The 14,606-nt window shown below is 36.6% G+C and overlaps 1 protein-coding gene across 1 annotated transcript in view; it reads right to left on the reverse strand.

Moving 5' to 3' along the window:
- Positions 1 to 14,606, reverse strand: part of Nsf (N-ethylmaleimide sensitive factor, vesicle fusing ATPase) — a 140,051-nt gene that overhangs the window by 56,325 nt on the left and 69,120 nt on the right. The window contains exons 9-12 of the mRNA XM_023714108.1: positions 11,948 to 12,113; positions 11,021 to 11,095; positions 10,582 to 10,769; positions 1,159 to 1,254 (exon numbers count right to left, since the gene is read on the reverse strand). Coding sequence (XP_023569876.1) covers positions 1,159 to 1,254; positions 10,582 to 10,769; positions 11,021 to 11,095; positions 11,948 to 12,113 — 525 coding nt within the window. The remainder of the gene's footprint in view (positions 1 to 1,158; positions 1,255 to 10,581; positions 10,770 to 11,020; positions 11,096 to 11,947; positions 12,114 to 14,606) is intronic.

Genomic DNA, 14,606 nt, shown 5'->3' on the forward strand with positions numbered 1-14,606 from the left:
TCTCTCTCTCTCTCTCTCTCTCTCTCTCTCTCTCTCTCTCTCTCTCTCTCTCTTTAAAATGTATTTGGTACAGGGTCTCACTATATACAGCTCAGACTCATTTTTCTCCTGTTTTACAGGTATGCACCACCACGTCCACATGTGGTGGCTGGCTTAGTGTGCCAGGGGATGGGGTTGGCGCAGTCTGTGGTGCCAGGGATCAAAACCCGGTCCCTATGCTTGCCTAGGCAGGTGCTTAGTCTGCTGAGCTATCTTGCCTGCCTATGAATAGCATTTCAAAGAGACACACAGAGTTACAAATAAAAAGAACTACTTAATTTTGTAAAGTGTGAATGAGACCCCATGGAATTTATGTCCAACTGAATGATGAAATTAGTTAATAACAAGCACTGGAAAAGATGTGAAGCAAGATATCTCTGACTTTTGCAGATAGTGCTAATTGATTCACCCTCTTGGAAAACAATTTTAAATTATATTTTAAAGTTGGATGCTCATATAACCAACAACCCAATAATTTTATTCCGAAATATATATCTAAGAGGAACTCATTGAAGAATATTTACAACAGTACTTGTTTTTAATAAAAAACTGGTAATATTCTGAATGCGCTCTGACAGAAAAATGATAAACTGTGGTGTTCACACACTAGATGCTGGACAGTAATGAAAATGAATGGTGTCTAGCTGTAGGAAATCACTTTATTTATTTAGTATTGGTGTTTGAATCCAGAACTTTGATACATCTCTATTCTTTTGCTTTGTTTTTTGATAGTGTCTTGATCTTGCCTAACCGTCCAGGTTGAGTTCAAAGTTGTAATCTTCTCAATTTAGCCTTCTAAAGTGCTAGGATTATAGTGTGTGAACCCGTGTCTAGCCAGTTATGATGACTCTTAGTAATTAAAATATTACTAAGATAGCGATTCCCAGAAAGTTACAAGTTCCATGTTTTATTTTATACATATCGTGCGATAAGCTAGTAACTGTCAGAAAGAGTAAGAATTAAAGAATAAGAAATTAACCAAATTTTGCGTACCTGAGGTCCTTTAAAAAAGAGGAAAACTACGTAAGAGCCATCTATAGCACTGGGTAAAACAGTACTTATTTTTTCTAAATCATTCCCATACTTAGGCCGCATGCATCACCCAACATGTGCACTCACTGGTTTGATGTCGTTCTCCAGTGAAGCAAGGAAGTCCCCTCTTGTTACCTTCAGACTCTCTGCTTTCTCCATGTCCACTTCAACTTTAGTACTGGCCTAAGTAGAATTAAAAACAAAACGTAATGATTTTCAAGATTCAGGGATATTTTTATAGCTTAAGAACCTAATATCTGAAAATTAACAATACTTTCACAAACAAAAAATTTAAGAGACTGGCGAGACAGCTCAGCAGTTTAAATCACATGTGTAGACAAGCTGAGGCAGGAGCCGGGGACCCCAGTTTGATCCCTGGCAGCACATGCCGTGCCAGTCCTGACCTCAGGGAGGGCTGAGTCAACCAAAAAAGAAAAAAAAAAAAAATCAAGTATTTGTGAACTGCATTTATTAAAAGGAAATAATGCCCAGAATATCTATAGAACTCTTAAAATTCAACAACTTAAGTAGAAATTTCTCAAGCACTTATTTATTAATTTTTCAACCACTTAAAGAAAAATTTCTATTAAAAAACCCCAAAAGGTCAAAACACACAAAACATGCTTGATATTACTAATCATTAAAGAAATGAAAAGCAAAATCATAATGAGATTTCACTTTGCATTCATTAGTATGGCTACTACTAAAAAAAGAACAAAACCAGAAAGTATTGACAAAGATATACAGAAAAATGAAACATATATGCATTACTAGGAAGATACAAAATGGCACAGCCACTCTGGAAAACAGTATGGTGGCTCCTCAAAAAAAGAAAATTATAAATATCACATGATCCAGCAAATCCACTTCTGGATGTATATCCAAAAGAGCATAAAACAGAGTCTTGAAGAGATATTTATATAGTTGTGTTCATTGCAATATTTGTAAGAATTCACAGTAGCTAACATATGGAGGCAACCTACATGGCCACTGATGGATCAATGGACAAGCCAATGTGGTATATATACAATAAAATATCATTCAGTCTTTAAACGGAAGGGAACTCTGATACATGCTGTAACACGGATGGACCTTGAGAATCTTCTGCTAAATGAAGTCACTCACAAAAAGATCAATGTTGTATGATTCCACCTTTGTAAGATACTTAAGAGTAGTCAAAATCATAGAGTCAGGGTCAGGGAGATGGTTCAGTAGAATAAGCACTTCCCTGGCAAGCGCAAGAGCCAGAGTTCAATCCCTGGTTCAGCCAAAAAAAGAAAGAAAGAAAAAAAAAAAAAAATCATAGAGTCAGACCAGAATGATGGTTGCCAGGGGCTAGGGTAGGGAGTGGAGAATGGAGAATTATCGTTGAGCATAGTTTCAATTTTCTGAGCTGAAATAGTTCTGGTGGCAGACAGTGGTAACGGTTTCAGAAAATTACAGACATATTTAATGTCACTGAGCTGAATACTTAGAAATGTTAAGATTATAAATTTTATGTTATGAGCTAGGCATAGTATTGCATGCCTGTAATCCTAGGACTTGGGAGGCTGAGGCAAGAGGACTGCCTCAAATTCAAGACTAGCCTGGGCTATGTAGTAAGTTTAAGGCCATCCTGAATTACAGAGTGAGACCCTGACTCCAAAAGAAATCAACTAATTAATTTACAAAAATGGAAACAAACAAAAGAATGCCTTAAATTCACTAATCTGTATCTGTAGTTTGAACAATTCCACATCCTGGAACTTATTCTATAAATATGTAGAGTTTTATGAACAAGAATATCTATCTACTACAGTAGTTTCTAAGAACAGGGATGAAAGTACATTGAAATGTTTATCAAGAGGGGATGGGTTAACAAAATACAACACATCTATACCAATGAAAAATTTATTGCCTTAAAAAAAAAAGGAAGAACAGGGGCTGGGGAGATAGCTTGGTGGTCCTGAGCAAGGTCCTGAGTTCAATCCCTGTTGCCACCGCCCCCCCAAAAAGGGGAAGTACAATCAGGTGTACGCTGATACTCCCAGCTACTTGAAAGGCTGAGAAGCATGAGAATCATTTGAGTCTAAGAGTTTGAGGACAGCCTGGGCAACATAGTGCAACTTTAAAGATACACAGATGTCCAGATCCAACCCCCTCAGGATCCCAATAAGACATGTCCACTGGAAGGTCTACAGATTTATAGTATTAGAAAATGTTACAGAATGATTCTGACACTATACTAGATTTAAAAACCATTATACTGGGAAAACAAGTACTTTGAAACTCATTTGTACTCTTCCTGTGTGCTTGAGAACCTAGGTGCCAGCCCCAAATATTCTACTTACTGCACCTGGAGCTAACACTTAGCCATCTGGAGAAGCAACAAGACCTTTATCAGCACTTGGAGATGCCTGGACCTGGTGAGTGATTAAGATACATATTTTTTAATGTGATTGGGCTCACTACCAATAGCACAAAGCAAGATTCTAATTTTTAAACTGGTATATGGTTTTTTAAAAAGGCACCTTTGAAAAAACTGATTGTATAACAAAAATACATTAAGAAAATATCAAGCTTTCCATCAATTATTATAAAATGTGAGTCATGTTCCTTGTGGAATAGACTACTGAGACAAAATGACAGGCATAAAAAAGGTAGCCTTGGGAGACAAGAACAGTGTCAGGAAACTGGATCAAGATGGCAAACAGAACACTTGTATTTACTGCTTTTATTTTCCTAAATCCAAAGAAATGACAAAAATGAAAGAGAAAGGTTAAAAATAGAGCTTGCTTAGCATGTGCAAGGCCGTGAGTCCAAATCCTAGCACTAAAAAGAAAAAAGAAGCACGGGATATAATTCCTATGTTTCAACAGATATGACAGGAATCACAGAAGCAGAGAACAGAAAGGTTAACAGAGAAGAAACACACAAACAAAATTCTATAGCTCAATAAAAGTATATGTTTTAGTAGTTTAAAAGGTTCAATAAATGCTAATCAGGGTAAGCGGAAAAAAACAAAAAACATACATCTGTCAAGACACACTGTTGTAAACTTTCTAAGCACCAAAGATGAAGAGACAGTTTAAGAACCTCTGAGAGACAAAAATATGTCTATGAAGAAGCAAAATAAGACCGATGTATTTTTATTAGAAATACTAAAAATTAGAAGACAGTAAATCCTTATCTTCAATAATACAAGAGAAAGTGACACCCTTATGCAGGTAGGAAGTACCAAGCGCTTTCTTAACAGCATGATTTTAATCATCAAAACTGGAAGCATTCTATATGTTAAACTGTTCATTTACTGCACTTACTTGTACTTACTGTATGCCCAAGAAACTAGAGACAATAGCACTAAATAAAATGTGAGTTTCTTGCCCTTGTGGATCTTACACTTTAAATTTTGTGGTACTATTCTAGAATGCTGAACATCTGTCCAAAATAACAATGGAGATTTACATGTACTGACATGGAAAGCTATCTAAGACATAATGACAAGTAAAGAAGGCTTCCACCTGCAGCCCATGGTTAGACATGCCTTGCTTATTTATGTTAATTTATGCCAGTAATAAAACTTCTGATTTTTATTTTTAAAATTATTAATACTGGTGTGCCCAACCAACAGGCTGTAGGATGGACATCCCTGATTGTAATACAAATCCACTAAATAGTAGCCACAAAAAAAATGACAAATACATACAAATATAAAGGCAAAGAAAAAAAATTACAGAGTTATAACCCTAATGTTGGCTCTGGAGAAGGAAAGAAAAAGGTACTAGACACAGTCTTTCCTATTTTTCCCTATATACTCTAGCATCTTTGAATTTTTAAAGTGATGAACAGCAAACTCAGGTCTTATACATGCTAGGCAAATGTTCTACCTCTGAGCTATATCTTCAGCCATCCTTGAATCTTTTAGAAACAGAATGCATTTGTGTATAACGTCATACTGTTTTATATTACTATGATACCCAAGAGGGTAACTTTCTAAAGAAAGGTTCATTTAGCTCCCAGTTTGGATGTTCAAAGTCCAAACGACCTGGTATAGCTCTGAAAGCAAAGAAGGAGGGAGGAAGACCTCACAGAGCTGACTGGAGGAAGCCTGGGTGAGTCCGAGCAGAGCCATGCTCAGGATTCAGAGACAGCCCTGCGATCCCTCTCACAGCACCTCCTACTGCTGCTACCCTGAGACTCAAGCTCTCAACACATGACCTTTGAGGAGATAAGCAACACTGATTCTACATCAATTTCTACACTTTTAAAAGGAGAAAAGGTAACATTTTAATAGACAAATCTTAAGTATTTACATTATTGTAAACAACTGGCATTTACATTATTACTAGGGTATTCAACATACACATATTACGTATTTGTTAAACACCTATTTAGAATTTCTAAGTTTAAAAAGGAAAATTGTTGTAGGAAAGAGGCATCTCTGTGACTTATTTCTCTCATGCCAGGGTATGAACCCAGGGCCTGGCATATTTTAGAAACTCACTCTAATACTGAGCTACTTTCTCAGCCCTATGTTTTTTATAGTTTATAATGTATATTCAAGGCCAGACAGATAGCTCAGTGGATTAAAGCACCTGTTTAGGCACATGCAAGGGCCAGGGGGTCTGATCCTTGGCATGCCGTGCTGGCCTTGCCCCAGGGCTCGCTGAGACTGAGACTGGGTGTGGTGGTGCATGCTTGTAATCCCAGTGCTTGGGAGGCTGAAAACAAGAGGATCACTACAAGTCTGATCTGCATAGTGAGACCCTGTTGACCCTATACTAAATACATAAAAAACAAAATTTAAAAAAAAGCATAGTCAAACACATCATTTCATTTCATATTATATTCATATAAACCTAAAGATTTTCATAGGATAGATACAATGTTTCCTTCTGAAGTATCTTTATGGTTTTAAATCAGATTAAAACTTCTGGACACATCTAAAAGGATTTATACGGTTCAAACTCTAATGCAAGTGTGAGAATGCAAGATCTAATAGAATCATATTAAAATACCAATGAAGCTACGAGCCTTACTTTTACTATGATACTTTGTATTTCTATTTGATCTTACAGTAAACTGAATTAAAATGAGAGAAACATAGAGCAGTATTAAAGAAAAATCTTTTAAAAAAATAAAACAGATTTTAGGACTGAAGCCAATGTAAAACTTGTCCTTTTACTGACCATGAAGAAAAGATTCACTACATGAATAAAAAGTAAAGTCAGGCTGGTACAGAAAAATAAACAGCACATATTCTCATTTATATGAAAGCTAAAAAAGTTGATCTCATAGAAAGAGGCTGTAGAACAGTGGTGATCAGAAACTAAAGGGCAGGGAGGGATTAAGAGAGGATTAACAAGGCAGGGATGCAGTCAATAGCAGGGATAATTTCTAATGTTCTACAGCAGAGCACACAAGCTACAGTGAATGACAGTTCATTGTATATTTCAGAAATAAGGATTGTGAATGTTCCCAACACAAAGAAATGATAAATACTGATGATGGATATGCCAGTTGCCCAGATCTGATCCTTATATTTACACTGAAATATCACATTGTACTCCATCGATATGTACAGTTACTGTGTGGCAATTAAAAGTTTTAAAATATTGAAGATGGCTGGGGGAAGAGTTCTTTTATTTTATTTTATATTTTTGCGGTACTGGGGATTGAACTCAGGACCCTGTGCTTGCCAGGCAAGCACTTATTCTACTGAGCTATCTCCCTGGACCCCGGGAAGAGTTCTTGCAGAACAAGGTGTTTTCAGAAACTTAAAAGTTATCTATTTGTAAGTAATATTTCAATAACAAATTATTCTTACTTTTTCATTAAAATATATTTCCTAAAAAATTTTTTTACTGAACCTTTACTATTTTATAAATTTGGTAAAATCTTATGTCAAAAAATTAACAATTTTAAACTTTTACTCATTTAGAAAACTTTTTCTCACTTGTTTGCATTAGTTAGATATTTTCTGAATTTTATTTATTACAGCCAATCAATACAGAAGAGGCAGCGTCTTTCAGCTCATATCCACAGAAACTCATAAGCTTGTATTTCAACACTAGCAAATACCAAGTGGTCGCCCTTAAATTTCATAACCTTTTAAATTCGACCTTTCAAAGTTCTTATCTTTCCTCTCTTAAATTAAAGGTAAAATGACCTTAATCAAAATGTCTACAGAAAAGAAATAATTTTATTGAAATTCAGCAAACATAACTCAGAACTTTATTTTACAAGTAAAGTGCTTTTTTGTGTCTACCATTTAATTCCTTATAATATATTGGAGAAGAAATTCAGACTATGGGTCTTCTTTATCTGAGGAAAAAAAATCTTTAGAGATACAAATAATGAACAATCACATGAATTTTATTTACTTAACCTCAAATATGGACTCAGCTACAAATGACATAAGTATCAGGTATTTATGGCTAATCTGGGGAAAAAAGAAAAAAACAGGGTTTAACAAGGAAGACCTGTTTAATCACCTGATTAAGTGTTCAATTATGCCTAAATCTTTTGAAGAGGAAGTAAAGCAACACATAATACATTTTTATACTATGAAGAAAGCATATCATAACTGAAAATTGTAGTTGTTACCAGCACTTATGGAAATATTTTCACAACAGGGAAGAATGAAAAAATAAGCCCACAAAGACCCATTCTATGTAAACATCATCTTGTCTTCATATTATAAGAAACTGAAAGAGTAAATAAAATCAGAAAGGTATAATAGATATTGTGAAAGGTGCTCAAAAGTAACAACTGGGATAAAAGAAAGAAGAAAGGAAGGAAATACACACACACACACACACACACACACACACACACACACGATAGCTAAGATAATTGTACTACTGATTTCTATTGGCTTATTGAAAGGACCAGGTTTTTTTTTTTTTTTATTAATTTTGCATGCCTGTATCTAGTAATCTGAACAAGTGCTCTGAAGATGACAATATACAATATAACAACCAGTGTTGGTTTCCTATCTTGTTTTGAAATTCTGTATCATTTTTAATGTTTTATTTTTTTATTCTCTTTAAAGTAAAAAAAAAAATCTCTAAAAAAGAAAAGATTTACTCTATAAAAGACTAAATACTATATTCCCGCCCTACCCAAACCATTGAAAAAATGAGTTATAACAAAATCACTTTTACTATGTAGGGGAACGATGACCTATGGATAGTTCCAATTTAGAACACATATATGGGTTTATCCATTTAAAAATATGAACTGAATACCTACTATGTGCTCGTATTTAGGTCTTTGTGTACTGTGGGAGATTCAGAGATTAATAAGATACGGACTTAAGAGTTTAGAATTTTTCGCTAAGAACCAGACGGTAAATATTTTAGGTGACTTTATAGGTGAGTCTCTGTGGCAAACACTGAATTCTATCATGACAGCATAAGACCACTCACAGACAATAGATCAACAAATGGAGTGCTTGTGTTTCAGAAATAATTTTATTCATCAAGACTAGTGGTTGACTGAACTTGGCCCACGCGCCATAGTTTGTCAATTCCTGGTCGAGACCCACTGACAAGATACATCCAAAAAGCTACACCACCATCATCTAACTCTTCAGACTTTTATTATTTTCTGCCTGATCTGTTATAAAAGTTTCTCTTTTGTGTGCTGCAAACTGCACTTCCCTAAATATTCCACTCAACGTAACTGTCAGAGTGATCTTGTTTCAAAACTATCTCACTGCTATTTGTAAAGCTCTTCAGGGGCTTAGCACTACTCACAGAAAAGCAGTCCATACTTCTAAGCAGAACATAAAAGGCTCTTAGTGCTTCATCCCCTGTTATGTTTCCTGACTTATCCTCAACAATGTTTCCTAACATCCCTCCCCAGCTTCCACGCAGAAAGAATACTAAATTATTCAATATATGACAATATTTTGTATCTGCTCCTTTGCATTTGCTCTCTCTACCCTCCATGAGCCATTCATATCTACCTACAAAATTCCAGGGACATTTTTCTCACTGCACTAGTGGACCACACCTGATACCTTTTTACCTTTTTTACCTTGCATATACTTTCTATTACTGCACATGAAGGATTTGACTACAAGTTGCTCAGTAGCAGGCAATTTATTTCTCTGCAGCTGTAGCATTAACTCCTTAGCACAGTATATAGCATACCGTAGGTATCAGATCAATCTATTTTAAACCAAAATCATCTGGTGGTGTCACAAGTGACACACTACTATTTCAGAAGAAAAACACATTCAGAGAAGGTTGGAGGAAAGGATAGAATACGAGTTGTAATGGAAAGACAGGTAGAAGTAGAGGGTAAACATCATATATAAAGCAAAAAAGTCAAGAGCAAAATGGTTGAAAACGAATTGTATAACAACTTTCAGTTTGGTTGAAGCGTATGGAAGATAATTAGGAAAACGTCTGGAAAGGCTAGTTTATTATTTTTATTTTTTGGGTACTGGGGATCGAACTCAGGACCTTGCGCTTGCCAGGTAGGCTCTTATGCTTCTGAGCTATCTCCCCAGCCCTGAAAAGGCCAGTTTAGAGTCAGCTCTAGAAGAGATTCTGTACTTTGCTCTGCAAACAATGAGTCATAAATAAAGTCAAATGGGAAGATTAAGGTGAAAGACAAAGTGGGTGGTGGTAGTGAGAACTGGAGAAGTGAGCCAAGATGGAACTGAGAGCATGGGCAAATAACTGAAAATAAGGACACAACAGAACTGCATTTTTAAAAAAAGACAATACTAATTTTGGTCTGATGAAATATGTAGGAAGGAGTCTTAGTATAAGTCAGAAAGTAGGAGACAGATATTCTCAAGAGTTGAAATATAAATCTAAGAGTCATCTATGGTAAACAGTAAAGACAGCAGACAGGGAATAAACAAGAAAACTTCATCAAAATAACATCGAAGCATGTATTTCTACTATAGTGCCTGTAATATTACTGTATAATTTGTAAACACGTGTTTCCCTACTCAAATTCCTTGAGGGAAGAGATCACAACTTACTATCTTTGCATCTCCAACCTAATGTCTCAAAAATACCAAGGACTTAGTAAGTTTATTGAATAAAGCAGTTCCTATGATTCTAGCACATAGAATATCCAACTTCCCACGACACATTGCAACTTAATAGACAACAAAGACTTAAAAACTTTGTTTTCAGACTCTTTGCTTCCTATGTCTGTGTTAGGTGGTGGCAACCTAAGATAGATGAGTTGGCGGTTATCGTTGGGCACACGTTACCACTGCTTTCTTTTTTTTTTTTTTTATCAGAACCGGGGATTGAACTCAGGCCCTTGCGCTTGCCAGGGAAGCGCTTATTCCCCTGAGCCATCTCCCCAGCCCCCAGCATTGCTTTCTTCCGGCTATTCTGTAGACAGCAGTGGACAACGAATTCTGAATTGTTTTTATCATCTCTTGTCCATCAGTGCCAGCATTAACCTAGCAACTGGCATGCTTGAAAGAAAAGAAAAAGAATGGCCACTTGGTATTTAGAGAGCAAATGACTAACTGATTTAAACTGCTTTCCTGACCTTTATATGTCTGTTCATAGCAGTGGACTGTGCTGCTCGCACCAGACCCTCCAGCTCAGCACCACTGAAGTTCTTGGTCTCCACAGCCAGCTCTTTAATGTCCACATCAGTAGAGAGTAACTGATGGTCTCTCATCCTTGCTGTGTGGATGTGAAGGATCTGTAGTCGACCTTTTTCATCTGGTAAGCCTGATAAAAACAGATGAGACATTTTCCCAGTTTCTAGAGCCTATCAGAGATTATAATCTCAGTATTTTTCTCTAGGGTTTCAAACATATAAGCAACTGCTTCTCATGATGCAATTTTTCTAACAAACATTAAGGTATGTGACATTGGTCCTGTCAATGAACTCTTGAGTGCCACATGCATCTATATGTAGTACACACACACACACACACACACACCCCTGCCTACTGGTATAAGTGTACACATCTGCTTACCTATCTCCATTTTGACTTCCAGTCTTCCAGGTCGAAGGAGAGCTTCATCTATCAGATCTGGTCTATTGGTCATTCCTGAATGTAATGTTAAAATAAAAAAATAAGATAAAATGTCCCTTTAGTTTATATGAGAAGAGTAATTTCTCTAACAAGCTGAGAGGATAGTTTATAATAGAGAAACAATTTATTCTCATATTTAAAAACAGCATTTTGTTCTTGATCTGTTCTACTGGAAATATCAGAAGACTCTGCTTTATTATTTCACTACCACATAAGCCGAACAAATATATAAATGTAAGGAAAAATCTGAATAGTTCACAAGAAAATTTAAGGTTCAGAGAGTATAAGTATATCTCTGCGAAAGGGACAGAAGAGTAACGTAAACATGATCTCTCCGACTTCAAAATTCCTTCCCTTTTTTAACAGGCCAGTGGTTTTCAAGATCCCTAAAAACAGTATTTTCTTTTCCTCCTCCAAAACCATCTTATGAAGTTCAGTATATGAGTTAAAAAATGGAAGTTACAGTAGTGATACAGGATGCAGAGCTCACTCCCTGAGTCCCTCTGAGGACTTGGGGAAGGCTAATGTTACACAGTTTGAAAACTACTGCATGGGCTGGGGAGACGGCTCAGTAGAACAAGCGCTTCCCTGGCAAGCACAAGGGCCTGAGTTCAATCCCCGGTTCCGCCAAAAAAAAAAAAAAAAACTACTGCATCTCATTGTTCTGCCTTTTTTTCATCTGTGAGTGAGCCATAGCATAAACAGAAGCCACTAAAACACCCCATTTATTTTTCCTCTAAACCTTCTAATTAAATTCTCCAGTGTCAAGTCATTCTAATTTGGAGACACTGCCAAGAAACAACCATCACAGATCTTAACGTGTGTCTGATTTTTGGAAGGCTGGAACCTTATAAACAAAAAGCATACCAATGACTAGGATGTTGTTCAGCTGCTCTACCCCATCGATTTTGGACAACAGCTGATTGACAACAGTGTCGTGAACTCCAGTGCTGCCAGCCATGCTCCCTCTCTGCTTGCAGATGGCATCAATTTCATCAAAGATGATGATGTGCAAACCACTGTTCGCACCAAGCTAGAAAGGGAAGAAATTACATTAATGGTCACAATTTGAATGCATCAATAAACTAATTAAAAATGCTGCAAAGCTATCAACAGTTTAATTTTGCTCCACTTTGACAGTAAATAGAGTGGCATAATTTAATCATGGTTGTTGCTCTCTCCAAAGTATTGAAATCACATTTTCAAAACTCTACAAACTGAAAATACATTCTACAACCACACATTTAATAGCCATAAAATAAAAATATATACTGATGATATATAGTGTATGTGTATCAAGTAACTCAATGTGAATTTACACATCTTATTTCACTACTTCAAGGAACCCTTAATTGCATTCACTCTCACTTAGAGGCATCTTCCTCTTACTTTTTCTGAGTTTTGATGAGAAGACTATCCCAGAAACAATAGGTTTAATGTTTAATCTTTAGTCCTTTGTACTAGCTAATCTGAAACATACAATTGGTTACTGGGAAAGACTGTTCCCTCCAACCCCTTTCTGGTACTAAGTACCAAACGAGGGGGCATTCTACTACTGAACCAATCCTTAACCCTTTTTATTTTGAGACAGGGTCTCACTGAATTTTACAGGCTGTTGTCAAATGCAGTACCCACTTGTCTCAGCATCCCATGCAGCTGGAGTTACAAGCACGTGCCACCATACCTAGCTTCTTTTTTTTTTTATTTTTAACACATGGTTATACTCATGCAGCCACATGTAAACTATCACAACTGAGATTTTATAAGATGCTTTAGATGGCATTTTACCTCATCTGTGCCTTGATGTATAATCATCAGGGTCTATTAGATTCATTTTTTAAAATTGTTTTTATTAGCACATGTTTGAATTCGATCAATGATTACATTCATTGTGGGGAGTTAGTCAATACACGTGTGTAGCACATCCTAATTCATTCTCTCCCTCTCCCTCTCTCTCCCTTGTGCTAAGGACTGACTCAGGCCCTGTGCATGCCAGGCAAGTGCTCCACTGCAGAGCCACACTACAGCCCGGAAATCTTTTCTACCCCTTGCTATCCTCTCCTTCCATCTCCTGGTCCCCTAACATTTTGCAAATCAATTTCAGTTTTTGAAATTCTATTATGAGCAGTTCAAACTATAAAGATTGATATTCATGATATTTTAAATAAGTCTTCCACAGAACAAAAAGGAAAATGTGGGCCGGGGAGATGGCTCAGTGGAATAAGCGCTTCCCAGACAAGCGCAAGGGCCTGCGCTCAATCCCCGGTTCCACATACGTGCACACACACACACACACACACACACAAAAAAAAAACCTGTCAAAAAAAAAGGAAAATATATTTCTAAAAACAGAGTAAGAGAGGGCCGGCCAGATAGCTCAGCGGATTAAAGCACCTGCTTAGGCAGATGCAGGGACCAAGGGTTCGATCCCCAGCATGCCATGCCAGACCTGCCCCCGAGGCATACTGAGACAGCGACTGAGACTGGACACAGCGGTGCATGCCTGTAATTCCAGCGTTTGGGAGGCTGAAAATAGGAGGATCATTATGAGTCTGATCCACATAGTGAGATCCTGTACTAAATACATTAAAAAATAAATAAAGTAAAAGAATAAAATTCATTCTCTCGTGCAGTAACCCTGTAAGTCCACTGGATTGTTTTAAACCCCTATGATACATTATGTTAGTTCATCATTTTAGAAATACTTACCAAGTATTCCCAACTATGTTTAAAAAAAAAGGATTAAAGTAATAAGAAAATGAAAAAATGATGAAATTACCTATAAGAATAATGCAACAGTGAAATATCACTATAATATGGTAAAGAAAATCAACAGAAGAATAAATACTGTTTCTCACTAGGAAATGGAATATCATACAAATATTAAAACAAATAACATATTTACCTAGATCAACATAAAAAAGACTTAGAAATATGGAATCTCGAATTCTACATCTTTTTTCTCTCAGTCCCTTAAAAATGGCATGCACTGGACAACTTCTGTTTCCTTTTTGTTTTTTTTCAAGTACTAGAGATGGAACCCAGGGCTTTGAGCATGCTGAGCAACAGCTCTAGCCCTTTAAAAACATTTTTTTTAGACAGTGTTCACAGAAATTGCTCAGGCAGCCCTTCAATTTGTGATCCTCCTGCTTTAGCCTCCCAAGTAGCTGGGATTACAAGTGTGCACCATCATATCCTACTGTAATGGATTTGTCTCCATTGTTTCTGAAGTGCAGCTGTTAATCTTAACCTGACTGAGTGGGTAGGGCCTGCCAGAGTTAGGGAGGACACTCTCTTTTACTCAGCCTACCAATTAAAAAGCTTATTTCTTCAGACTGGCACAGTGGATTAGGAAACAAAATCCAACAATATGCTGTATACAAGAAACACATTTAACTCATAATGACATTCATAGGCTGAAAGTCAAAGGATGGAACACAATAATACACGCCCTAGCACCTTAGAAAAAAGCAGGGGTAGCAATCCTACTCTCAGACAGTCTCAACTTCAAACCAACAATGATCAA

Source organism: Octodon degus, unplaced genomic scaffold (assembly GCF_000260255.1).
Source record: "Octodon degus isolate 3935 unplaced genomic scaffold, OctDeg1.0 scaffold00033, whole genome shotgun sequence".
NCBI lineage: Eukaryota > Metazoa > Chordata > Mammalia > Rodentia > Octodontidae > Octodon > Octodon degus.